The 21,993-nt window shown below is 43.6% G+C and overlaps 10 protein-coding genes across 12 annotated transcripts; 4 read left to right on the forward strand and 6 right to left on the reverse strand.

Moving 5' to 3' along the window:
• The first annotated feature begins 143 nt into the window (after window positions 1-143).
• On the forward strand, window positions 144-1,618 carry LOC111596401 (WAS/WASL-interacting protein family member 1). The gene has a single exon (XM_023310606.2). The coding sequence runs from the start codon at window positions 198-200 to the stop codon at window positions 1,272-1,274; it is 1,077 nt and encodes a 358-aa protein (XP_023166374.2). The 5' UTR covers window positions 144-197; the 3' UTR covers window positions 1,275-1,618.
• Window positions 1,619-1,749: 131 nt separating this feature from the next.
• Window positions 1,750-2,367, reverse strand: LOC111596402 (trithorax group protein osa). Its single transcript, XM_023310608.2, has one exon. The coding sequence runs from the start codon at window positions 2,327-2,329 to the stop codon at window positions 1,859-1,861; it is 471 nt and encodes a 156-aa protein (XP_023166376.2). The 5' UTR covers window positions 2,330-2,367; the 3' UTR covers window positions 1,750-1,858.
• Window positions 2,368-2,896: 529 nt separating this feature from the next.
• On the forward strand, window positions 2,897-4,732 carry LOC111596400 (calcium-binding protein P). Its single transcript, XM_023310605.2, has one exon. It carries the CDS (start codon window positions 2,941-2,943, stop codon window positions 3,853-3,855), a length of 915 nt encoding a protein of 304 aa, XP_023166373.2. The 5' UTR covers window positions 2,897-2,940; the 3' UTR covers window positions 3,856-4,732.
• A 93-nt stretch (window positions 4,733-4,825) lies between these two features.
• On the reverse strand, window positions 4,826-7,687 carry LOC111596397 (G2/mitotic-specific cyclin-B3). Its single transcript, XM_023310603.2, has one exon. The coding sequence runs from the start codon at window positions 7,341-7,343 to the stop codon at window positions 5,619-5,621; it is 1,725 nt and encodes a 574-aa protein (XP_023166371.1). The 5' UTR covers window positions 7,344-7,687; the 3' UTR covers window positions 4,826-5,618.
• A 242-nt stretch (window positions 7,688-7,929) lies between these two features.
• On the reverse strand, window positions 7,930-12,786 carry LOC111599429 (phosphoinositide 3-kinase regulatory subunit 4). The gene is made up of 9 exons (XM_030224914.1): window positions 12,551-12,786; window positions 12,279-12,465; window positions 11,765-12,225; window positions 11,129-11,711; window positions 9,935-11,071; window positions 9,659-9,872; window positions 8,958-9,600; window positions 8,283-8,897; window positions 7,930-8,220 (listed from the first exon to the last, which is right to left on the reverse strand). Exons 1-9 carry the CDS (start codon window positions 12,646-12,648, stop codon window positions 7,989-7,991), a joined length of 4,170 nt encoding a protein of 1,389 aa, XP_030080774.1. The 5' UTR covers window positions 12,649-12,786; the 3' UTR covers window positions 7,930-7,988.
• A 238-nt stretch (window positions 12,787-13,024) lies between these two features.
• LOC111599433 lies at window positions 13,025-13,486 on the forward strand. Its single transcript, XM_023315086.2, has one exon. It carries the CDS (start codon window positions 13,066-13,068, stop codon window positions 13,423-13,425), a length of 360 nt encoding a protein of 119 aa, XP_023170854.1. The 5' UTR covers window positions 13,025-13,065; the 3' UTR covers window positions 13,426-13,486.
• A 31-nt stretch (window positions 13,487-13,517) lies between these two features.
• Window positions 13,518-16,397, reverse strand: LOC111599430. 3 transcript variants are annotated; one of them, XM_023315081.2, is made up of 4 exons: window positions 16,041-16,397; window positions 14,451-15,968; window positions 14,197-14,397; window positions 13,518-14,135 (listed from the first exon to the last, which is right to left on the reverse strand). In XM_023315081.2, the coding sequence occupies exons 1-4, from the start codon at window positions 16,339-16,341 to the stop codon at window positions 13,549-13,551; spliced, it is 2,607 nt and encodes an 868-aa protein (XP_023170849.2). In that variant the 5' UTR covers window positions 16,342-16,397; the 3' UTR covers window positions 13,518-13,548. The 3 variants fall into 3 exon arrangements, with proteins under 3 accessions (XP_023170849.2, XP_023170848.2, XP_023170850.2); XM_023315080.2 differs by having other exon boundaries at window positions 14,451-16,395; XM_023315082.2 differs by lacking the exon at window positions 13,518-14,135 and having other exon boundaries at window positions 14,278-14,393; window positions 14,451-16,392.
• Window positions 16,398-16,493: 96 nt separating this feature from the next.
• Window positions 16,494-18,641, reverse strand: LOC111599431 (delta-1-pyrroline-5-carboxylate dehydrogenase, mitochondrial). Its single transcript, XM_023315084.2, has 3 exons — window positions 18,544-18,641; window positions 18,068-18,355; window positions 16,494-18,002 (listed from the first exon to the last, which is right to left on the reverse strand). Exons 1-3 carry the CDS (start codon window positions 18,621-18,623, stop codon window positions 16,514-16,516), a joined length of 1,857 nt encoding a protein of 618 aa, XP_023170852.2. The 5' UTR covers window positions 18,624-18,641; the 3' UTR covers window positions 16,494-16,513.
• On the forward strand, window positions 18,569-19,080 carry LOC111599434 (uncharacterized protein C15orf61 homolog). Its single transcript, XM_023315088.2, has 3 exons — window positions 18,569-18,634; window positions 18,693-18,873; window positions 18,929-19,080. Exons 2-3 carry the CDS (start codon window positions 18,717-18,719, stop codon window positions 19,057-19,059), a joined length of 288 nt encoding a protein of 95 aa, XP_023170856.1. The 5' UTR covers window positions 18,569-18,634; window positions 18,693-18,716; the 3' UTR covers window positions 19,060-19,080.
• Window positions 19,081-19,180: 100 nt separating this feature from the next.
• LOC111599432 (lysosomal acid phosphatase) lies at window positions 19,181-21,236 on the reverse strand. The gene is made up of 7 exons (XM_023315085.2): window positions 20,668-21,236; window positions 20,480-20,575; window positions 20,281-20,409; window positions 20,093-20,206; window positions 19,899-20,036; window positions 19,439-19,843; window positions 19,181-19,367 (listed from the first exon to the last, which is right to left on the reverse strand). Exons 1-7 carry the CDS (start codon window positions 20,815-20,817, stop codon window positions 19,203-19,205), a joined length of 1,197 nt encoding a protein of 398 aa, XP_023170853.1. The 5' UTR covers window positions 20,818-21,236; the 3' UTR covers window positions 19,181-19,202.
• Window positions 21,237-21,993: the final 757 nt, after the last annotated feature.

Raw genomic sequence — 21,993 nt, forward strand, 5'->3', positions numbered from 1 at the left:
TGTTGTGTCTCTCACGATCTCTCATCATGCATTGATTAGCACAAGTCGCAAGCAGAAAAACAAACAAACCGAGGACAGGTTTTGAATACAAATCCGAGGCGTCTCTCTTATCGTCAAACAGCAAAAACTTTCCCCTCAGTTAGAACTCGCAGCTCTTGGCGCATGGGCGCTGAATTTCGATTCGATCTGAAGTAAACATGACGCGAATACGATTGAATTTGCTAACGGCCTTGACAACGTGTTTACTATGCATAATTCGAATGGGCGGTGCCCAGTTTACTGTGGCAATGTCTTCGGCATCAGCTGATGGTGCTGTGGCATCCGCTAATGCCGTCGCTGCAGCAGCTCAACTACTTCAGCAAGGCTTTGGCTTCGGCGGCAGACAGCAAACAGGCATGCCAGATAGAAGACGGCAGCAACCACCGTGGGGTGGCGGTGGCGGTGGCTGGAATGGTGGCAATGGTTGGAACGGTGGCGGTGGGTGGAACCGTGGTAGTGGTTGGAATGGCGGCAGCGGCTGGAATGGCGGCAATGGCTGGAATGGAGGCGGTGGTTGGAATGGTGGTGGCCGGTATCCTCCTCCTGGTTGGGGAAACTGGGCAGGTGGCAGACCACAATCGCCTGGATGGGGAGGCAGGGGTGGTGGAGGTGGCAGACGGCCCCCACCCGGTTGGAGAGATAGAAACGGACCACCACCACCTAACTGGGGAGATAGAAATGGCCCGCCACCAAATGGTTGGGGAGATGGAAATGGACAACCGCCACCTCCCTGGGGAGATGGAAATGGACAACCGCCACCTCCCTGGGGAGATGGAAATGGACTACCACCAGCAGGATGGGATGACGGCTCATCTCAAAACAATGCCTATGATCCATCACGTCTCAGTTGGCCAGATGGCAGTCAACAATTCCAATTGCCTCCTATAGACAACTCACAAACACCCGCCGACAATGGCAATGAAAATTCTAAAATTATCACGCCAGCAACTACTACACCAGTGCCATTCACCCAACCCACCAAGGATACGTTGATTAGTGGACGAAATCCACCGCCTTTGGTTATATCGCCCACTCCGACTCCGAGTCCCGGAGACACGCTGATTGTGGGCACAAATCGTCCACCTCTGGGACCAGCAACAACTACCACGCCATCACCTCGATCAATTGAGACATCCCGGTTACGCGACATTGTTTTCCCCAACTCATTAAATTACATCCAAGCTCCCAGCGAGCCGCTTCAATCGGAACCTATCGATGTGCGCAGAAGAAAATGAGCTAAGCGGCATGCTAGCTAATACGGAACGTCTCTTCTTATACTAAGTAAAGATAATCACAATATAAATATTAATAGAAGATTTGCAATTTAATAAACACAAATAAAGTTGAATAATCGCACGGCTCAGTGCTCTCTAAGATTCGAACTCAAGTTCGGCTTTGTATGTCTGGAGGCTATGAGGTCTACAAACAGGTTTTGCACGCTGACGAACAACAGCGAACAAGCATATGAGAAAAGGGCAATATTTATTCAAATTATGTGGCATAGCCATATTTCAACTGCTGTGATATTAAACAGATGTAATGTAAAATACATGTATCGTATACCAAGCTAATGAGTCCTATTGTGGAGTTGGGACAAATATCAATAAAGAGTTTTCTTTTCATCACATAGAGTTCTATTGCACTTTTAATGGGTACAAAGATCTTCCAGTTCAATGTTCCCACTGATCATACGAGTTTCAACAATTTCCGAGATAAGAACAAAATATTTATTGGCAAATGCCTAGCATTCAAATAAATTATATATAACAGTACTTAAGATTATTAATTCTTTAAAAATCAGTATCAACACGAATTGATGCTAATAACCGTGTTGCTTGTAACCGCCGACTCCGGGACCCGTAACGTCAACTCTGCCATAGCCGTGGCCATGTTCCTGCCTGTATGTGGGAGCGGGCGCATAGCCATGTGATGCATAGCCATGTGGATAGTGTGGTTCGGGAAAGTAGCCCTTTACTGGCCCATGTACAGGTCCCTGATCGTAATAACCATAAGCAGGAGGAGGCTGTGCATAGGGATAGCCAACGTTAACGCCATTGCCGTGCACATGACCTCCGCCACCACCATAGTAATAATCGTAGCCATGATCATAGCCCTCCTGTATGAGTGGGCCAGATGATGGTACTGGTGCGTAGGGTCTCGGTCTTGCATAATGTGGCCTATCATCCAGTACGTCTAGCAGCACTTCCGCCATTTTATCGAAGGTAGGTTTCGCCTGCGCAGTCAGCAGAGCTGCCAGCAGAAGGAAGCAGAATCCAATGTTAAGCTGCATCTTTGTTAATGTTGAAAATTGATATGACGCTTTTCCTTGCCGAGAATCAAGCTTATATAGCTGATAATCAACATATATATATATAAGTGTTTTTACTCAATGAACGACCTTCAACAATGCTGACGATCTCTATCATTAATAGGTCAATCGTGTGGTAATCATCATGGTAAGAGTATCAGGGCTATATATTATCGATTTTGCTCAACGAAGTCAAGGCTTAGCCAGCCAAAATATGTATTTAGTTAGAAAGCATGGGGAATTCCTGGTAGAGTATTATCAATATTTCAAACGCATATAATGTTGTCATTCAGAAATTCGATTCTATTCTATAATTAGTTCTATTGCCGCTTTTCATTTCAGAGTCACTTTAAATAAACAATTTGCTTTATAAATGTGATTCTCTGAATCGATAAGAGAATCCGCTCTTCGGATTTGCAAACATCAGCGAATCTCATTATTTACTCCTCAATGAAACACATATCATCTCAGTCTAGAACCTGACCCGAATGATAACCCCGAGAATCACAAACACATCTAAGCTCGCGGCGCACTTTAAATTTAAATATGCTTAGCATTCGCTGGGAAGGTCCAGTTTAACGAGAATTTTCGCCATGCGTTGCTGCGTTCCCTTTGGCTGGCTGCTGTTGGCCCTGACCGCTGTCCTGACGCACGCGTCACACTATTCGCGAGACGAGAGCAACGAGGATTCGAAGACCGAATTCAACTTAGCCACCACTTTCAAAGGCGGCATTAGCACAAATCGTCATCATGAACGTGCTCATCTCAACTCGCAATTATATCCGGATCTAAGGCAGCAATCGAGCGGTTCCGTTGACATTGATGAGCCGTCAGCCCATGAGAACGGCGGCAGCGGCTTCGGCACCGTGGATCTTCGCTCTAGTCCATATGGCAATCCGCAGCCACAGTCAAATGGCTATTATCCTGCATCGCCTTTTCCTAGACAACCACAGACGGTGGGCTACCCAACACCTCCAAGCTCGTCACCTGGATGCACTCGGCCTGTTGGAGGCTCTGAACCAAATACTGTGCCAAATGTTTGTCAGCCGGCTGCAAGGCAAGCAGATTTCCCTGGATATCCAGCTAATGGAAACCCGCAAGTGGTCCCTCTTCCTGGAGGCAATCCGCCAGGCGTGTACCCAAGTTATGGAAACCCACAACCTGGATATCCCGTACAACCGGCTTATCCCTATCCAGGCCAATACTTGCCACAATATCCATCCTATCCGCCGACAGCCCCACTTTATCCAAACTATGCACCCAACGTGCCTGTAACGACGCACCCTGGAGCGCCACCCACAAGCTATCAGAATCAGCAAAACTATGCACCACATGCAGCACCTGGGCAACGGGATCGTTGGGATCACAGCTTCAAAATGAAATCCGAGTACACGGAAGATGGAGTACACAAGGGACCATTCAGTGTGCTGAACAATCACGGCTCGCAAGGCTATGGCAGTGGTTTTGGAGGCGGCTATAACGGCGCCTTCAACAGACCAGGTTACTGAAAAACTAAAAACAAGACAGATTATAAGTTATGGTCATAAGTTAGGTGTAAGCTAACCTCACCGTGTCAGGTTTAACAGGAGCAGCAGCTGCTCAACCGTGTGTATTTTAATAAACTTGATTTTTTGCCCACACCCAGCCAAAGTAATTAGCTATGTACCCTGGTTGCACCTTAAGCATCAGCAGCGGCAACACGAAAAATAAGAGGACGACATCAACACGAGGACAACTTGGCCTTTTGTCCTATACGCACATAAGGCACCCTACCTTGCGAACCGGAAAAAAGTAACATGCATTTCAGTTGCCTCACTATTTCGTTGAGAAAGTACACAATGAACATTAAACTACCTGGCTGCAGGCAGCGCTGGCAGCCGAAAAAAATGAAGTACAGGCGCACAATGGAAGGAGGACAGACGACGGACGACAGGCGACCGACGACCGACAAGGAATGGTGGTAGAAAACATCAAGGAGACAGACAGGCGGCTGCTGCTGCTGCCTGCCCTTTTTCAGGCTCAACTGCAGCGGTATAAATTGGTTATGTATGCAGTGATTTGTTGGACAAAGACGATTACGGCAACGGCAACGGGTACGGGAACGGGAAGCAGCATCGAGGTTGATGTCTTGCGGCGCATGCGCAGCCTGCCAACCAAAACCCAAAATAATTTGGCGCTAAAATGTGCAGACGGGCGCGCCAAAAAAACCAGACCCTGAAATCAAAAAACATAGATTATTGATTTGTTTTTGTGTATGTCAGCTAGACTCACCTGAGCGAAAACAATGGAAACTAGAACTGACCTAAATGGCTGTTCAGCTGTAAGTATATATACATACCGGGAAATATATATATATACATATATACATATGCATGTATAAACGATAATCTATACAGATTTACTTAGCTAGAAGTTTTGCAAATTCCCATACATTTTACATGCAATTTCTTGAATGGACATTAAAAGTGTTTATTGGTTTCTCTTGACTCGGCAGCGTACCTGCATACATACATACATACATACATACATATATATATATAGATAACATGGAATACGAATACATACATAACTAGTTATTTAGAGTACAGAAAGTTCTTTTCGCCATTACAAACTAAAACATTGTGTCATGAATGGTAACAAAAGAAATCATCTTACAACAACTACAACATAACATACATAAATCTGAATGGGCCATCAGCGGCGTAGAGCATCTGGCATCGGTTAGTTGTTAGTACTACTAGACGTGTAAAACTCTGAAGAATTGTGGTATTAAATGTTAAAACGTATAGTCCATGTCAGCTTTGGTGTCCACCATCATCAAACGGCGTTGGCGTTGCGATTGCTTAAAATAGGTGTAAGATTTATTAAGTGGTTCTCCAGACTATAAATAGCATAAATTTAAATAGATGGGTGACAAAAGTTTGCTGTCCAGCTTAATTGATGTTTGGGTAATTTGTTATTTATATAATAGGAGTGTAAACAATAAACATGAATTGAAACAATCAGCGTGATAAACATAAAATTTATGGGAAAAAGTCATAAATGTAAGCCAATAATAAAGCAAACAATAAAAAGTACAAAATAAATCGAAAATAATATGAAATAAAAATATAAGTATCTTGCTATTAGGGTTGATATTTTGACTGGTCGGCATCTCTAACGGATTAATTGATTGAAGCGTCTTATATATCTAGTGAAGCGTAACAGTTGTTGCTCATTATCAATTTGGCTAATTGGCGTTACAACAGAGCAAGGCCCGCAATTGTGTGGCTCAGGTGGATAAGTTACTATCGTTCAGATCGAGATTGCTTTGGAATAGCTCGCCGTTGCTGAGCAGCGGCACCTTGGCCACCTCATGGAATATCTTGTGCGAGTACTTATTCCGTATCGTCTTTATGGTGGCCCTTGGCTTCCTATGTAATCCTGCATTCAGTATGGGCACAACTTCGGCAAAATCGGCCAGCTGATAGCCTGTGTAAAAGATCAGCGTCGATGTCCAGGTGTTGTTGTGCAGGTTGGCCGTGCCGCCATGCATGCGCAGTGCCATAAAGAGAGCGGCCGACGCCATTTGGGAGTCACTAAAACTGATGGTGGCATAGTCCATAAGCGACAGCTCCAAAATGTAACGCGCCAGGGTAAGTGTAGGCATTTGCACCTTGGCACAGCGAGCATAGCGACGCAGGAAACGGTAGGAGAGCGGTATGCCGAGATCGTAGTTAATGGTGCGCAGCGTTTCCATTTCCATTTTGACCAATTCGTCATGATTGTAGGCTCCATCGCATATATACAGAAAGTCCTCAATTAGCGGCGGCTGGCGTTCATCATACTTGCAAGCAATGAAAAAGGCAGCTGCACCCAGTAGCTGCAGTTTTTCCTTGTTAATAACCACACGGCACAAATAGAGATCGACAATTTTAACAGCCAAATAGAGAGTCTCGTGATTAAGCTCAAAGGTCTCCTGCACCTCGACCATCCAGTCCACCAACAGCGTTCTCATCCAGGTTGTCAAATGTACCTGTTTCGGCATATAGTCGATAATGGGAAACTCTGGCTCGCGCGTTTTCAGATAATTGAAAATGTCCCTGGCATAATTGGACACCTGGAAGGGATCATCCCAATTCTTGCGATCAAAGTCCTCCACATCATCTGGCACGGGGGTGACAGGCCTCACCACTGCAGCGGATGCTGCCTCCATAAGCACCGCCTGCTGCTGCATCGTTGCGGCCTTTGGCTGTTCAGTCTTTAGTTGTAATTTAGCAGAGAGGCGACGCGCCGCCTCAAAATTGCCGGACAAGCGCATGGAATCGCTACTGGAGATATCCTCCAGTGCGGACATGTATAGGCTCTCCTCAGTCTTATTAAAGTCATTGGATATGCGCCGCACCTTTATAGCAGCTGCCGGATGTGGTGCAGCCAATTTTGGAACAACCGGCGCCTGCACAGCGGCAATTTTTTGTTCAGCGATTACTGTGGTTGGTTTTTTTTGAGCCACTGGCGGCTTGCGTGTCCGTTTTAGTGCCAACGATTCCTCGAATCTGTCCAGCGCTCTGTGACAGTTCTCCACCGAATCCTCTGTCTTGGTTGAGGCGCGCGTCATTATTTTGTTGACCATAGCACTTGGAGCTGGAGCAGTAACTGCAGCTAAGATATTTGAATTGTCATTATTCTTTGCATCCAGGAGCGCCTGCAGTTGTTGTGCCGTCGGTTTTTTGGGCAGCTGCTGTTGGGTCTCCTCGTCGCCTGGATGTAGCGTCATGATCTTAACATTGTTAGTCAAATTACCCAGCGCCGAGCGCTTGATCTTATCATTCTTGATGGGGCTATGATCGGCCTTACGCTTAGCGCGTGTTTGGATGTTTTCCGCATTTTGATCGATACCACTGTTGGCCTGTCGACGGCTCAATCCCTTTCCTCTTACGGCTGCCATGGGCAGAAGTGCGTTTATGGTCGCCTGGTTGCTTGCAGCAGTTCGTGTAGTACCTTTAATTGGCGCCATTTTGAAATGCTTCTATGTTTGCGCTGGTTATCTTTCTGCTGCTGCTACTGCTGTTGTTGTTGTTTTGTCCTGCTACACAGCGACTGCGTGCGCGCTGTAATTGCCGTGCGTTGTGTATTTTCTATTTCAAATTTGGTACTTTGACTTATTTGCGCGCTCCGTTGTGATATTTTAAATTGTTAGTTATTTAAATGTGAGCTATACTTAATATTTGTTGTTTATTCTTTTTGTATACTAAAGCGTAGTTGCCTCACAATATCACTTTTCACTTGGAATTATGGCGCTTGGCCGCTCTGTTCATAACGGCGCTTGCAAAGATACAAAAGCGAAAAACAGCGCCAGCTGCAGATGTCAAAAAATATGAAGTTGGTTGCAGCGTCTGTTTATAGGGTTGTCATTATGCCTGCACACATTTTCCGTTGCCAGCTCGCCAAAGTCGTTCGGGATTCAGTTTGGAAGCACGAAGCGATTTCTTTTTTGAACGATCTGGCAGCACTGTCTAATACCTTATGATGCACAACAGTGCAGCTAAGAATTTGAACTTAACGTCTGCATTGTGGAAATCTAAAATGCGCATATATAGGTATGGATAATTTATGTAGTTTAATTAGACTAATCACAGATAAAAAGAGTTAAGATAAATTTCTATTTCCAAAGTTTGATAACACCGTCGCGCGACGCCGATGCTATATAGATCTGTCCCTTATCCTTGCACATGAGCAAGTCAGTGATGGCATCGTGATGACTTGCTTTGGGCATATCGGGTCCAGATCTTGGACTTTCCTCTACGGAAGTACGCATCTGTTGAGAGTCGCCTGTACTGTTTTTGGGAATGATTTGCTCCTCAATAACCTGGCTGCCGTCAATAAGACGTGCGCTGAAATACATTTAAAAAAATAAAATTGGTTCCAGAGAATCAATAAGTCCACTTTAACGTACCTATAGTTAAATGACACATTCGCCAAATTATCATTCGAAGCCGGCACTTTCAATGCCGAGTTCCTTGGCGAACATATGTCCCAGTACCTAATACGCTGATCTGAACTTCCTGTCAAGATAAACGGCGACCCGTCGACCACGCCGCTCAAAATACCACAAGTTGTTGCTGGATCATTTTGAGTTGTATTGGTTAAGACTGGCGCTGGACTTGCCCACAGCACTGTTTGTCGTTGACTGGTCTCAATATTCCATACGGATACCTCATTATTGGACTGCGACGCTGAAATCAGATATGATGGCTCAGTCGGATGGCAGGCAACTTTTCTTATCCAAGAATCAGCTGGATGCTTTATCTCAGTTATGGGTAGTCGGAAACGTAAATCCCAGCAGATATGTTTGCCCCCACTGGTGCCCGTTGCCAGCCAAGAGCCTGTTGGATCTGCACAAATAGTCGTGATAACGCCATGGCGTAACTCATTCTGCAACCGCCAGGCACTGTGTTGCATACGAGTATCCCAGGCCACGATGCCCCCATAAAGTGTAGCATAAACAATGACGCTCTGCGCTGACTGATCATATGCATGCATATCCACAACGGGACCATCGTTGAATTCACTGCAAAGAGCGAGAAAAATGGTTTGGTCAATTGTTTGACAAAAGATTATTAATAGCTACTTCTGATCTAAGGCCTGCTGCAGCGTCATTTTAGTGGAATTACGATCAATGCGCATTATAAGCAAACTGCCATCCTTGCCACCCACAGCCAGAGACTGTCCAGCATCACAAGCAGCTAATGCATAGACTGGCGTGTGCGCAGAATATACCTGACGCGATTTATTAATGCCTTGGTTGCCATTTAGCTTGCTGCAATCCCACAAACGGACAGTACCATCAATACTGCCGCTGGCAAATAGCGAGCCATCCGGTCGCAGCGGCGCAAGTTTAATCACCGACTCGGAATGCTCATGCAGATGTGCCACCAGCGTACCATTTAGGCGCCAGTTTGATGGATACGGCGTGACCAGTTTATCATAATTGCAACGTTGCGAAAGTGCCAGTACATTGTAGCGCCGCTTGATTTTAAGAGTAAGCGACTCCAAGTCCTTGCAACACTCCGATGAACGTTCCAATGAGTAATTGCGATCCGGCATGGTATATTCTCCTAGTGAAGTGGCGGCGCTCATTGTTGTGGTCGGAACTCCAAGTAACATGACGCCGGATGCAGGACTGCCCGAGGAGCCCGCAGCTGTGTGTGGAGTCACACCCGCGTCTGAAGCAGGTGAAACTATCGCTGGTGCATGTGTATCATGGCTAGTTCCTAAAAGTAATCAACGCTTATCAAAAATACGTAAAATTCATTTTCATGCTGTTCTTACGATTATCCAACGTCAATTTCGTTATCTTTTCCGCCAATGGATATTCATGGCAGCCAACCTGCTTACGACTGACCACGATACGTCCATTGGCAGTATTGACATCATCGAGATCTTGTTGCGCCTTGTGCTTAAGGGCTATTAGAAAAGGTTTCATTGCAAGCAATTGCATCTCAATGGTCTCCGTCAATCCCTCCGATATGAGTCGTCGGAAGAGCTGTAGTGTTTTGGAAATGTGAGTGGTTCAATAGGACCGACCAAAATTACCAAAGCACTTACATTAAGCAGCGTCTGTCCCATGTCATCAAACAGCGGCTGTGATCCATGACGTGTGATCCCTCGCCAACGTGCGCGATCTCCAACGGAGCCTACAAAATATTGAATGTCTTCCAAACGTTGCACACCATCATAGACCTGTCGGCCCATTTCATCATATTGTGGTTGAGCGCCGTTCCGCGCATTTTCGCGCAAACGCGCGCGATCTTCAAGAGCACCAACAAAACATTGAACGTCTTGGAAACGCAGAACACTATCATAGATTTGTCTGGGTATGGGCGGAAACAAACAATCTAGTAGAATGTGCGGTTTGTCCACTTGTATAAGCGATGCCTTCAGAAATCTTCCTATGGCTGGCATAATTTTACACTGCACATCAATGGCGCTCAAATTGCGTGCCGTGGTCGCAATCATGCCACAAATCTCATGACGAATCCACAAATTCGGATGGCACAAATAGCAGGCAGTTTCACTTACAATCTCAGTTACGGTGGGCTTTCTTATATGTCCCAACTCGATTAAAATGGTCACCGCACGTATGGCTTTTGCAATGACAAATTCCTCGCGATCTGTAAAGCCTTGCTGTAACAATGGCACCAGTATATCCGATGCCTGCCAGCCCACATAGCCGGCAACACCGGCAATGTTATCGTAGAACGCGCCGCGCAGGTTCTTGTCCTCATCATTGAGGAACGTCATAATGTGCGAGAGAATCACGTCGTTTGCCTTCTCCTTGCCAAAGAATGCACACAAATCACAGATTCCTGATTCCATCAGGGTCTGCTTGACAATGGGTTGTGTGTCCGTCAGCACACTAAGCACCGTTTGGCGAACTAAATCATGTAATGCATTCAATTCCGCATCGTAACGCGGCGTGGGCATTTCATTTGGTGCATTTCGCTGAGTCTCCTCCAGAAAATATACAGCGCTTTTGGCTAATGCTGCAATATTGCGAGCAAAGGCCACACGCACAATAACAGCGCTCGATTCGCTGGCCAAGTCTGCGATGTAGGGCAGTATGTATTCAGGAAACACATTGGCATCGCTACGAGGAATGTCCTTTACCATGCTCAGGCATGCAGTCAACGTTTCGATAGCCTGAACTTGCACCTTGGCTGGCGACTTTTGCGCCAAATTTAGCTACAAAAAATGTACATTACATTATAATAAGAATTTGATAAACAATCAGTAACATACAATGTAGGGTAATATACGATCCAGTATAGTCTCCGATGTGGTATACTTGGATAACTTTTGCAGTAGCTGCAATGCAGCGATTTTTGTGTTAGACTGTTTGAGACCCCTAATGCATGAGGTAACCACTGTTATGATTAGTATAAGACCATCTTGCTCTGGCGGCAATCGCTCACACTTCACCGGGTCTTTCTTCTCCATATTCTCTTTGTCTTCCTCACTAGGCGTTAAGTCCTGTGCTTGTGTCAGCACCTTAATGCAATGTCCAATGTCCTTGTGCAAACATTGTATCTTATCATCAGGTGACATAATTGGTGTCGATGAGAACATTTGCAAATATGACTGCAGAAATGAGTAAAAGTACTCCGGAAATAGTTTATCGCGCTCCTGATCTAAATAGTCCTCTGCGCTCTTCCTATTTAGAGAATTAATGTCAATCATGGAGGCCAGTAAATTACGGAGTCGCTCATTTTCAATGCCAGCCAAATGCTTCTCTACAAGATCTCTTTCGCCCTGCCTGTAGGCGAGCAATTGTGATAGCTCAAATGGAGCAGTGCCCTCTGTCCATAGCTCTAGCAAGGCACAGCTGCAAATAGAAACATATATAATATAATTCCTCAACTAAAATTATGAACTTACCCAGCGGAAAATATATCCATTGCGGGCTGCAGAGTGCTGCCTGCGTATGATGTGGGAACAGGAATTATAGAATCCGAATGAATGACAGACATATTTGCATTATATGGATCATCTTCAGAATTCAGAGTCTTGACAAACCGCTCTGGAGCTATATAGCAAGTACGACGTCTACTCGTATCAAAGAAATATGTATAATCTGCTGGATTATCCTCTGGTAAATATGTTGGTTTGAATGAAGCAAAGTCCGACAGCAGAATCCTATTCCAAGAGGTGATCAATATGTTTTCCAGCTTTATGTCGCCATGGCAGATTTTTTGCTTGTGACACTGGTTCAAAGCGCACAAAATTTGGAATGTTATCCACTTCTTTTCCAAGACAGTAAGAAAAGGTCGTGTGGAAACACGATCGTATAGACTATGCTTAACATACTCCCGCATAATATAGGCTGCCTTGTCAATGAGCTGGGAAGAAAATGAATTAACGCCTGGGTTGAACATTTTATTCACGGACTTACCTCCACTCGCTGGAAGGGCAAACAGTTGACAGCATTGGCAAGCGTTAAGGATTTTTTTATACTCTCCAGTCGTTCCTTATGATCCTCCAATGGTAATGTTGGATCATGTTTAACAAACACCTTGACAACTATCAACCCCTCATCGGTTTTCGCTTTAGCAACTTTAAAAAATCGAGTACTTCCCATACTGTGGGTGGTTAAGACGACATTGACACATATCATACCTATACACTAATGCATAATAGATAACCAGCTGTTCAATATGTACTCACTTCAGATCGAAAATGATTTCGTTGCCAAACTGCCCTGAAAAATAGTGTTCCACTGCATAGATCTGCGATGGTGCAATGCCAACCAATTGATTACCCATTTTGCTTGCATTTGCACTTTATTTCCCGGCGAAACAGACCTATTATTTATATTTGTTTGTTTTTAATTAAGCAATTGCAACTCCCACTTCTTCTAGTTGGACTCTTTTCATGTAAAGTTGTCAAGTTCCTGATTTCTAAGTGTTGAGTAACGCCAGTAAAACAGCTGTATTGCGGTCGATAGTCCACGTTCTTATCGATTGTATAAAAAATTCCGCGCTAAGCTCTATTTTGAAAATGTAACAGAGGAAAGAAGTGCAAATGTTAGCAAAAACAAAAGCGGTCATCCAAAGTGCAAAGCCTCAGCAAAACGAAAATTCGCGAATCCAGCAAAATAGTCGCCACTTGATAACCATATAAATTACCGTGTCTGCACCTTAAATCACTAGTTTAATTACGACTTTATTAATTTTCACATAATGCGTGTCTCTTGCCTTCTACTGTTCGCGTGTACATTAGCTCTGGCTCAGGCCGGCACCTGGCGCCAATCGCAAGATTACATTTCGAGCGATGAAGCCAGACCCAGCTGGACTCATAGACACTCTGAAATATGGCCCTGTGATGTGGCTGATTATCCGGAAGCCTATTTACTCATACACAAAGTTGAGAAGCGTTTAGAACGTATGGACAACGAGCAGCTGAAAAGCAGAATTGTGGACTATGTCGTTGGCGAGCTGAGGGACTGCAAAACAGGAAATGACATGGACGAACACTGTGTTAAGCGTTCCATTGGTTATGCCATGTCCTTCATCAATCGCCACAAAAAACAGCAGCTGTAATGATCATTAGCAAAACGTCTTATATATCAAAATAAATGACTACAAAATAAAGAAAGCAAAATGTAAATGTAAATAACATAGAAGTTGTAGAAATATTGGTCTAGATTTTTGATTATCTATCGATTATTCCCTATTTTGGAATATTTGCTTTGTATATAACTGCTCTTTATAACGTTCCTTTCGAGCATCGTCTAGCGTATATCGACGTAAGACGTCCCGTCTTTCGAACATCGACATTGTTATATCTTGGCAATCTCGTGATGGATGGCAGAAGGTCCAACTACCGAATATGGTGTCAATGCAACCACATCTCCGACAAAAACCCACAAAGGTACCAATCAAACTGCTGTACACATGCCGACAATTGATCGAAATGGGCCCACCTAAAGTGTTGATCGTATGACCCGTGAATATCCACTCAGTTAGATTTTCCAGCATTTCGTGTTGACGTGGCGGTAGCGTCTCCTCTATGGTTATATTAAGTGCTTTATTCATAGCTGGAGACGTTGATGACTTCAAGCGTTCCCTGATTTCTGCTGGAGTTATTTTCACACACTGCCGCCAAAATCGATCGGTATCCGAGCGACGCAATTTGGGCTGCATACACGTGGGCTTGAGCTTCGGCACAACGATTTTCAGATCGTCTCTAATGTTGACACGTATGCCCAACAATGCAGACTCCCAGGAGCCTGTTAACTGACAGGGCGCACCTAATACGAATAGAATTTAAGGAATAGATTTGTGCATTTCAAGCCTTTGTACTTTGCTAACCGTCAGATGGCTCGGCAAAGCAGCAAGGTAGCTTGTTTCCTGATCCCTGGTCAGAGCTGGCTTCTTGCAAGGTCTGTAGTCGACTAAGGATCTTTTCTAATATTGGCGCCAAATTCCCACCCGCGAATCCTTGTGCCTGTGCCTGTTGGGCCTTTAAATTTGATGCCATCGTTGGTACATGCCACCCGTTGATCTGGCTTGCTTTTTAAAAAACTTTGTTAGACAAGTACATGGTTAGTCTTACAATTACTTACCTATGTGGGAATGGTCTGGATACATGCCAGTGGCAATTGATGGCCCACTGACCGCACCACTGGATGCAGCAATGCGCTGAGCCATCTCTACAGGAGATACATTTAACTGCTTTGCCATATTCTCGATGAGTCTACCAGCCGTCTCTTGTGGCTGCCCTAATTTTTGAACGAGCACCTCCGGAAATGCCAAATCAGTGGGCGTGCCATCAAGGCCATCGTTTAAGCCACGTTTCTTGGCTTTGCTTACATCTATAGCACGATGCTTAGTCTGAAGGAATCTCAGTATGTGGTGCAGCTTGTTTTGATTCACAGTCAAATTTCTTAACTTCTCCCGACTACTTTTCACACAAATTGAAGGTTGGTTAGCTCCACCCTTAGGAACAGTCGTTATATACTGCTTAACTGCATCACCTTTCCGTGAGATTCCAGGCCTCATCAGTGGCACATCATTCCAGACCATCTGCCTGTGCTTTGAGTTCGATAAATAATACGGCTTCAGTCCGCCGTTGAGGTTGTTCTCCTTACTCGATTGCTGACTAGCTTTCTCTTGCCCCTCCATGTATAGAGTGGTCTTACCTGCTTGCCCATCTGTCAACGCTTCAGCCAAATGGCCGCCCTTCACGCCATCACAATAGCAGGGCATTAACCCTTCAATGGCCCAGTTGGCAGGTCTTTTGACCTCACAATAACATGCAGTTTCATCTTTAGTAACTTTCTGTCCGTCACTATCGACGGCCATGACTACGGGCTTCGCTGAATCGCAGTGGCATTGGGCTAGCATACTAGCTACCTCGGCTGAGCACCTATGAGCTGGTAGCCTTTGTGCTTCGTTCAGGGAGCTGTGTGTATTCGTGTGTGCCTGCAAAATATCATTCAGTTTCTTCTTGCACTCTTCGTAGACACCGCCAGTTTTCATATCAGATGTTACTTTGGGAATCAGGAACTTAACAACATTCGAGGAGCGATCGGTTATCCTTTTGTTTTTCTCCCTACTTTGGCTAGCGGGCGCTAATTGATCTCGGACATTTAATTTGATTGAGCCTACGGGAGTTTCTTTTTCTGTGTTCATTTCGTTATTTATGGCTTTAACTATTTCATCAACCGGATTTGACTGCTTGAGAGTCTCGACAACGTTGACAAGTGCGTTTAGTGCACTTAAACGATAATTTGGAGACGGAAATTTATTCTTATGGTCAAGTAAAGTCAATTCCTTGGACTCTATTGTTGGTCTTTTCCACACATTCACATAGCTTTGATACACTCTATTTAGTTCCGCTATGCGATTCTCCATTTCATCAATGTGACTTTGTGGTATTGCGACTGTACCGGTGCTCTTCGGCTTTTCTCCTTTTGTGTTCAAGGACTCATCCTTTTGGGGTATAACCATGCCCTGAACGGCTGGATGACCCGCTGTTGACTCCTCTTTGCCACTCTTATCGTCCTCCACATCCTTGCATTTACCCTTCGCTGTGTTGGAGTAATCGATGGAACTTACTCCCTTTGCCTTTTCCCTTAGACCTTTTAATAAAGTTGAAGCCTTCTCTGTAGTGCTCGCTTTCGCTTTTTTCTTGTGGGGTATTATTTTGTTACCAGCAGAATTCTCGTCATTCTCTCCAGCTATAGCTATTCGTTTGGCTATGTGACCCACGTCAATCTTGGCATCACTGCCGGCGACACCATCCTTCAATAGCACCCTGTATGCTGAGTAGAGACGAGGTATATTTACTTTGTTGTTTCGCCTCCATCTGGTTGCCTCATGGTGGGAACCTAACACCAGTTTGCCATCTCCGGCTGAGGTTGGAATCGAAAGAAACAGCAATAGGCATATAGTTGTAACTCGAACTTCGTGTGTGCCTCGAATATAAGTTGAGCATCTGGTAATCAGTGACATTAGGTTTCAAAATATTTAAGTATTAGAAACTAGACATTTAGTTCATAACAAGGTGATTTTAGTATATCAGATGAGAACATTGAGAGCAGAGAGCTCCCATAGATACTTTCCCTCTGCCCAATTACCTATGAAGTTAACAATAACTGTGAACATTTTATATTGAACTCGAAATTTATTGATTATTTAATTCGCAATCTTCACTTTCCTCAAAATTTGGCTTTGTTTTACTTAAATTTGAAATATTTTCGCTAATCTCCATATATGGATAGTAGACGTTGATGTGTGGAATTAATGACTCTTTTATGACCTGTGGCGACGTCCACCGTAGCAAATATTGTGGACTACCCAATTTTTCATTGCTTCCAGTTATTTGTCCAGCCCCAAATGGTTGCTGACCCACCATTAGGCCAGTACACTTATCGTTTATGTTAAGATTGCCCACGTTGCACTTAAATATCTCGCATGCCCTTTTGATAAAGTTATTGTCCGTGGCGAAGACAGAGGCCGTTAGACCGTGATTAACTTCAGTAATTTTGTGCATGATTCTATAAAGGTTTTCATCTTGATAGATATAGACACAAAGTATGGGGCCTAACAGTTCTTCTCTGCACAGAAAATTATCGAGATCTGCAACCAGTACAATGGTGGGATCAACATAGTAGCCGCGTCCCTTGGAGCAAGTTCCGCCAATTAACATTTTACATTCAGAGCTGTTATGTATGTACTTCAGATATGTAAAAAGCCGATTATATGCTTTCCTATCAATGAGCGCCGAGTAAAAACAGTCACAGTAAGTTGCATCGCTGATAAACAGCCGTTTTGTAATATTCAGCAGAGGTGTCTTGATCTTTTTCCACAAAGACTCGGGCACGTACAGCATAGAGCAAGACGAACATTTCTGGCCGGCATATTCGAACGCTGCTCGCACAGTACAGGCTACGACAACCTCTGTATTTGCCGAGGGATGCACAAAGTGAAAGTTTTTGCCACCACAATCGCCAACCAAACGTGGATAGTTCTTATAGGTGTCAATCCGCTGCCCAACCATTTTCCACAGCAATTTCAGAACCGCAGATGTCCCGGTGAAGTGAACGCCCGCCAATTGAGGGTTAGAAGTTACGGCCGTGGCAAAAGTTGTGGGCTCAGCTGGGACGAAGTTAACTACGCCGTCAGGTACACCAGCCTCCCGCATTGCCTGGAACACATACCAGTTTGACAAAACTGCGGAGTCCGACGGCTTCCAGACCACAGCGTTGCCCATTAAGGCCGGTGTGTACGCCAAGTTGCCAGCGATGCTGGTATAATTAAATGGACTGATAGCGGCTACAAAACCAGAAAGTCCGCGTAACACCATATGATTGCGACATGTCTCGGGTTGATCGTTCGCTGGCTCATAATTGGCTAGATCACGTAAAAAAATAGGATTAATACGCATGAAGTCCACCAGCTCAACAACATCCATTTCCGCCTGACAGAGAGTCTTTCCCTGGCCAAGCATAGTTGCTGCCACAATCTTTAAACGATATTTCGTAGCAATTAGATCAGCTGCTTTTTCCCAAATAGCCATGCGCTCCCTTAACGACGTTTTATCCCATGTTTGTTGCGCAACAATAGCCTCACTAATAGCCTGTTCTATTAAGTCTCTATTGGCGTGAGAGTAACTATATGATTTAAAGTTAAGCGATTAAAATATTTAATTATTTGGATTTATCTTATGGATTCATACCGTGCAACGAAATGTTCTATATTGTAAGGTACTATCTGAACTAGCTCGCATTTCTTAAAAATTTCCTTGCCGCCTATTACAAAAGGAATAGGCTCTATTTTATTAAGAATTTTCGATAGTTCTGCTTTCACTTGAATACGCTCTTCAGATCCCGCCTCGTATTTTAACATACGCTCATTTTGTATTGGTAACATATTAAAATGTTCAGTTTTAACGTTTTCTATTGGATTATTTCGCAATATTGAAGTCGAAACATATCGAATAAATGCGGGCACATTTAACGGCGATCTGAAAATAGTATCATAAATTAAAAAATGTAAAGTACTGGACAACGCATGTACTACGTGGTATTTATCGATGAATCGATAAGTTCGTCAGCACAATAATCGAATGAAACAGCTGTTTGCATTGATAAATATGCAAGGTTTTTTGTTTATGCAATAAAACAGTTGCGTTTGTTGAAAAATGCAACTTACACGAGTTCTGCTGAAGCCTCGAGCATCTGAAGTATTGAGCGCTTATTTAAAGCAATGCCACGAACCGTTTTGGACATCATATTTTGTAAAAGTGAGCACAGACCAAGCGAATGCTTAGAGATCCTCTAATACCATGAATCAAGTTTAAGGATGTTAAAAACGATCAGCGTGGAATGTCGCACTTCAATTGGACGCTCGATACGGGCACAAATTATCATATACTGCGCACAGCTTGTTATCCGTATATGAAGTACCACTGCAGCAAGCGTGAGGTACAGGATCTTTCGATGGAGGACAAATTCTTTCGTTTCCTTAAGGTCATAAATTTGGGTAAGTGCCCTTAAAAACAAGAATTTGTAGGTGTCTTACTTCGTATTTGTCGCAGGACTCCCTATGCTGTTCTATGGACTTGCAGCTATTCGATTAATAAGCCATAAAGAAATGGTTCGAGTCAGCGACGTAGAGGAGGTACCTATTTACTTTCTATATGCCGAAGACAAAGGGTCTAGATTTTGAATTTTACTAAAAAAAAATGTCAGAAGAATTAATTTTTCACTTTTTTTCTGGATTTTTACAAATGTTTAATGTTCAACAATAACACAAAACCCTGACGAAGTTTTGAAATATTTTTAACAATGGTAAAACAAAACACAAATATTTTAAGTCTTGCAGTCAATTGTGGGATTCTCACAGGTATCATCGTAATTATCTAGTAAAAGGGGCTCCAGCGAAGCTGCAAATTGACTCAGCGAACAGGGTGGATCACAATTAGGAATGCTCAGCTCCTTGGGGAATTTGTCTTCACTATTAAAATAGTATACCAACTGTGTGTAGATAGAAAATATATTAGAATTAAGACCACTATAGCAGCAGGGTTATCTTCAGATGCGCTTACCTTCACTTCGAAATCTCCATCCGCGAAAGATTTGCTGTGATGCAGCTCAAAAACCAGTGCTGAGGCATACTCTGGCAACTTAGATGTCTGATCCAAAATTCCCATAGAGTTCATAACATTCACAAGAGTAACATCATGGGCCGCATACAGAAATATCTTACGATCCGGATTCAAATTCTTTTTGCGTTTGTTTTGCATTTTTTTAAGTATTTCAGTGAGGAATGCACCACCTTTAATGCGCTTCATAAGATGCGTTTCGGTGAATAAAGCATAGCTGCGCTCAGCCAATGATCGCATTTCCTCCGGGTATATATTCTCAGTCCAATCAGGCAGGGCAAGGCTGACTTCCTCTTCTGTTTTTAATGTGGTATACAACATTTCCACATCTAGCACATTGGAGATGTTCTACAAGGTTAACAAAATGAGTTGCTGGAAAAAATGTGCAGTATGATTTAATAACCTTGCCCGTGTTCTTTGTGAGTAACTTATATAGCGCCTTGTTTTCCTCGTTCAACTTTTCTAGCTCAGGTGGCGGGTTTTTGTATAACTTCTGAAGTATGCTCTCGTATTTAATACAGGGCTTTTTCTGTGCCAGCAACTGTAAAAATAGAAAACAGTCAATTGATATGCAGATTTGCTAGGCTAAAAACTTACAATGTCATCATTGCGGGCTAGGGTGTTTATGGCCACCGGCTGCCAGGGTATGGGCAACACATTGTTGTTATCCAGCGGCGGCATCAGGCCGGCCAACACGCTTTGAGCGCTCATCTAAAAGACAACTACCAACTGATAAGACATACAGTTCTCTTATCATCAGACAATTTTGTTTGACTTTGACGCACCACACAGCGTTCCGCGGCGGAGCTTAGAACATGCACTTGCTGCTGTGTATATATGCTGTTCGATGGCAACAGGCGATAATAGCGCATGCGCAGATTTTGTCCCAATTTGTATGACTGCAAGCTGCCCTTCTGCAAAGACGGAAAATGCACTTAAAAGCTTTCCACAATATTGAGTTTCACTTGCGTGATTATATCTTACCTGTGTGAGTGCACCAAGGCCTTCCTGCCAGTCGTGCGCTGCATGCGGATCGTTGGGGTAGAAGCCGCTCGGATTCTTGGCACCATGGCGAAACAGCTGTAGAAATCAAACAAAACACATACATATTTGCATATGCAAATGACAAACTTGAAATGCGCATTCTAATTGGACGTTTGGCTAATGCTCACAATTGATATCATGCGTAGCTTTTTCAAGCCCTGCTCGTCGTTGCTGTCGCCGAAAACAAAAAAAGCCATCATGACAATACATAAAGCACTGCCCAGTATAATGACTGATATTTTGGTGCCACGTCGAGATTTGCAGTCGAAAGGCGACATTTTCTATTAATTTTCTTATAGTTTCTTGTTTGTGCTGCAGTTTATTAATATATACATATAGGTGTTTGCACTACAGCACTTTTATATTTTCACAACCTATAAATAGTATTTGTTTATTTGTTGTTTAAACTGTTATTCCTTCTAAGCACATAAGCGACGATATTCTTCCGCACGTCCGACAGCTGCGAAGAATACGCGGCAACTGAGCAAGCGGTGGTAGACAGCTTGGCCGCTACGAGCACAGAAGCAACTCGATTGAGAGCAAACTACGCGAGCAGCACCATAGGGAGAGAGAGAGTAGAAAAAAAGTACCCAGCAGGAAATACTTGTATGACTACGATACTCCCACACACATTCAAAAGCAGCGAAGAATGAGCGATAGACCATATTCAATTCCGACAAATGAGAGCGAGAGTGACTTTGACTGTGCAAGCGCAAAAGGGAGGGAGAGTATCATACATGTGCTAATAATCAAATTTGGATCAATCATACAAATACCCACTAGGATTGATACCGCCACCTTCCAAACTTGTTGAGCTTATACAAAATATTAAATTGCGTTTTTATTTTTAAGATTTTTATATTTTTTTGGTTTAGTAGGTTTACTTCTAACAAACGAATTAACAGTGAATGGCTAGATTAAAAAATATATATATGTGTTTGGTTTTTGTTAGATAATATGTTAGAAAAAAATATATATATACATATGAGCAGCATCCGGACTTTTACGACATGTAAGTTACGGCTGTAACTTGACCGAAACGATGAACGAAATTTATTGTTAATCAGATATGTAGCTTAAGGGTTCCGGCTAGCCTGTCATTGCTTCATAAATATTATTAGCTGGAAAGTCTACGTAGTGGCCTCCTTGTCGTCCTCGGATTCACTGGAGGGCTCCTCCACAAAATAGCCAAGTTTTGTGCGGTAGATATTTTTCTTCCGTTCTTTCTTATTTGTGGTTTGAGGTTCAGAGACTACGTCGTCCACACTCCTCGACTCATATTCATTGTCTTTGGCAATATTTGTTGTTTGATCCTCATGCACGGAATTACGCAACTGGTATGTGGTATCCGGCTCCTGCTGCTCACTTAACTCGAATACGGTCTGTGGTTGGGTAGACTGAAAAATGTCGTAGTTAACATCACTACGTTGATTGTTATCGCTAAACATAGCCAA

This window comes from Drosophila hydei, unplaced genomic scaffold, assembly GCF_003285905.1.
Source record: "Drosophila hydei strain 15085-1641.00,03,60 unplaced genomic scaffold, DhydRS2 tig00008119-arrow-pilon, whole genome shotgun sequence".
NCBI classification, from domain to species: Eukaryota; Metazoa; Arthropoda; class Insecta; order Diptera; family Drosophilidae; genus Drosophila; species Drosophila hydei.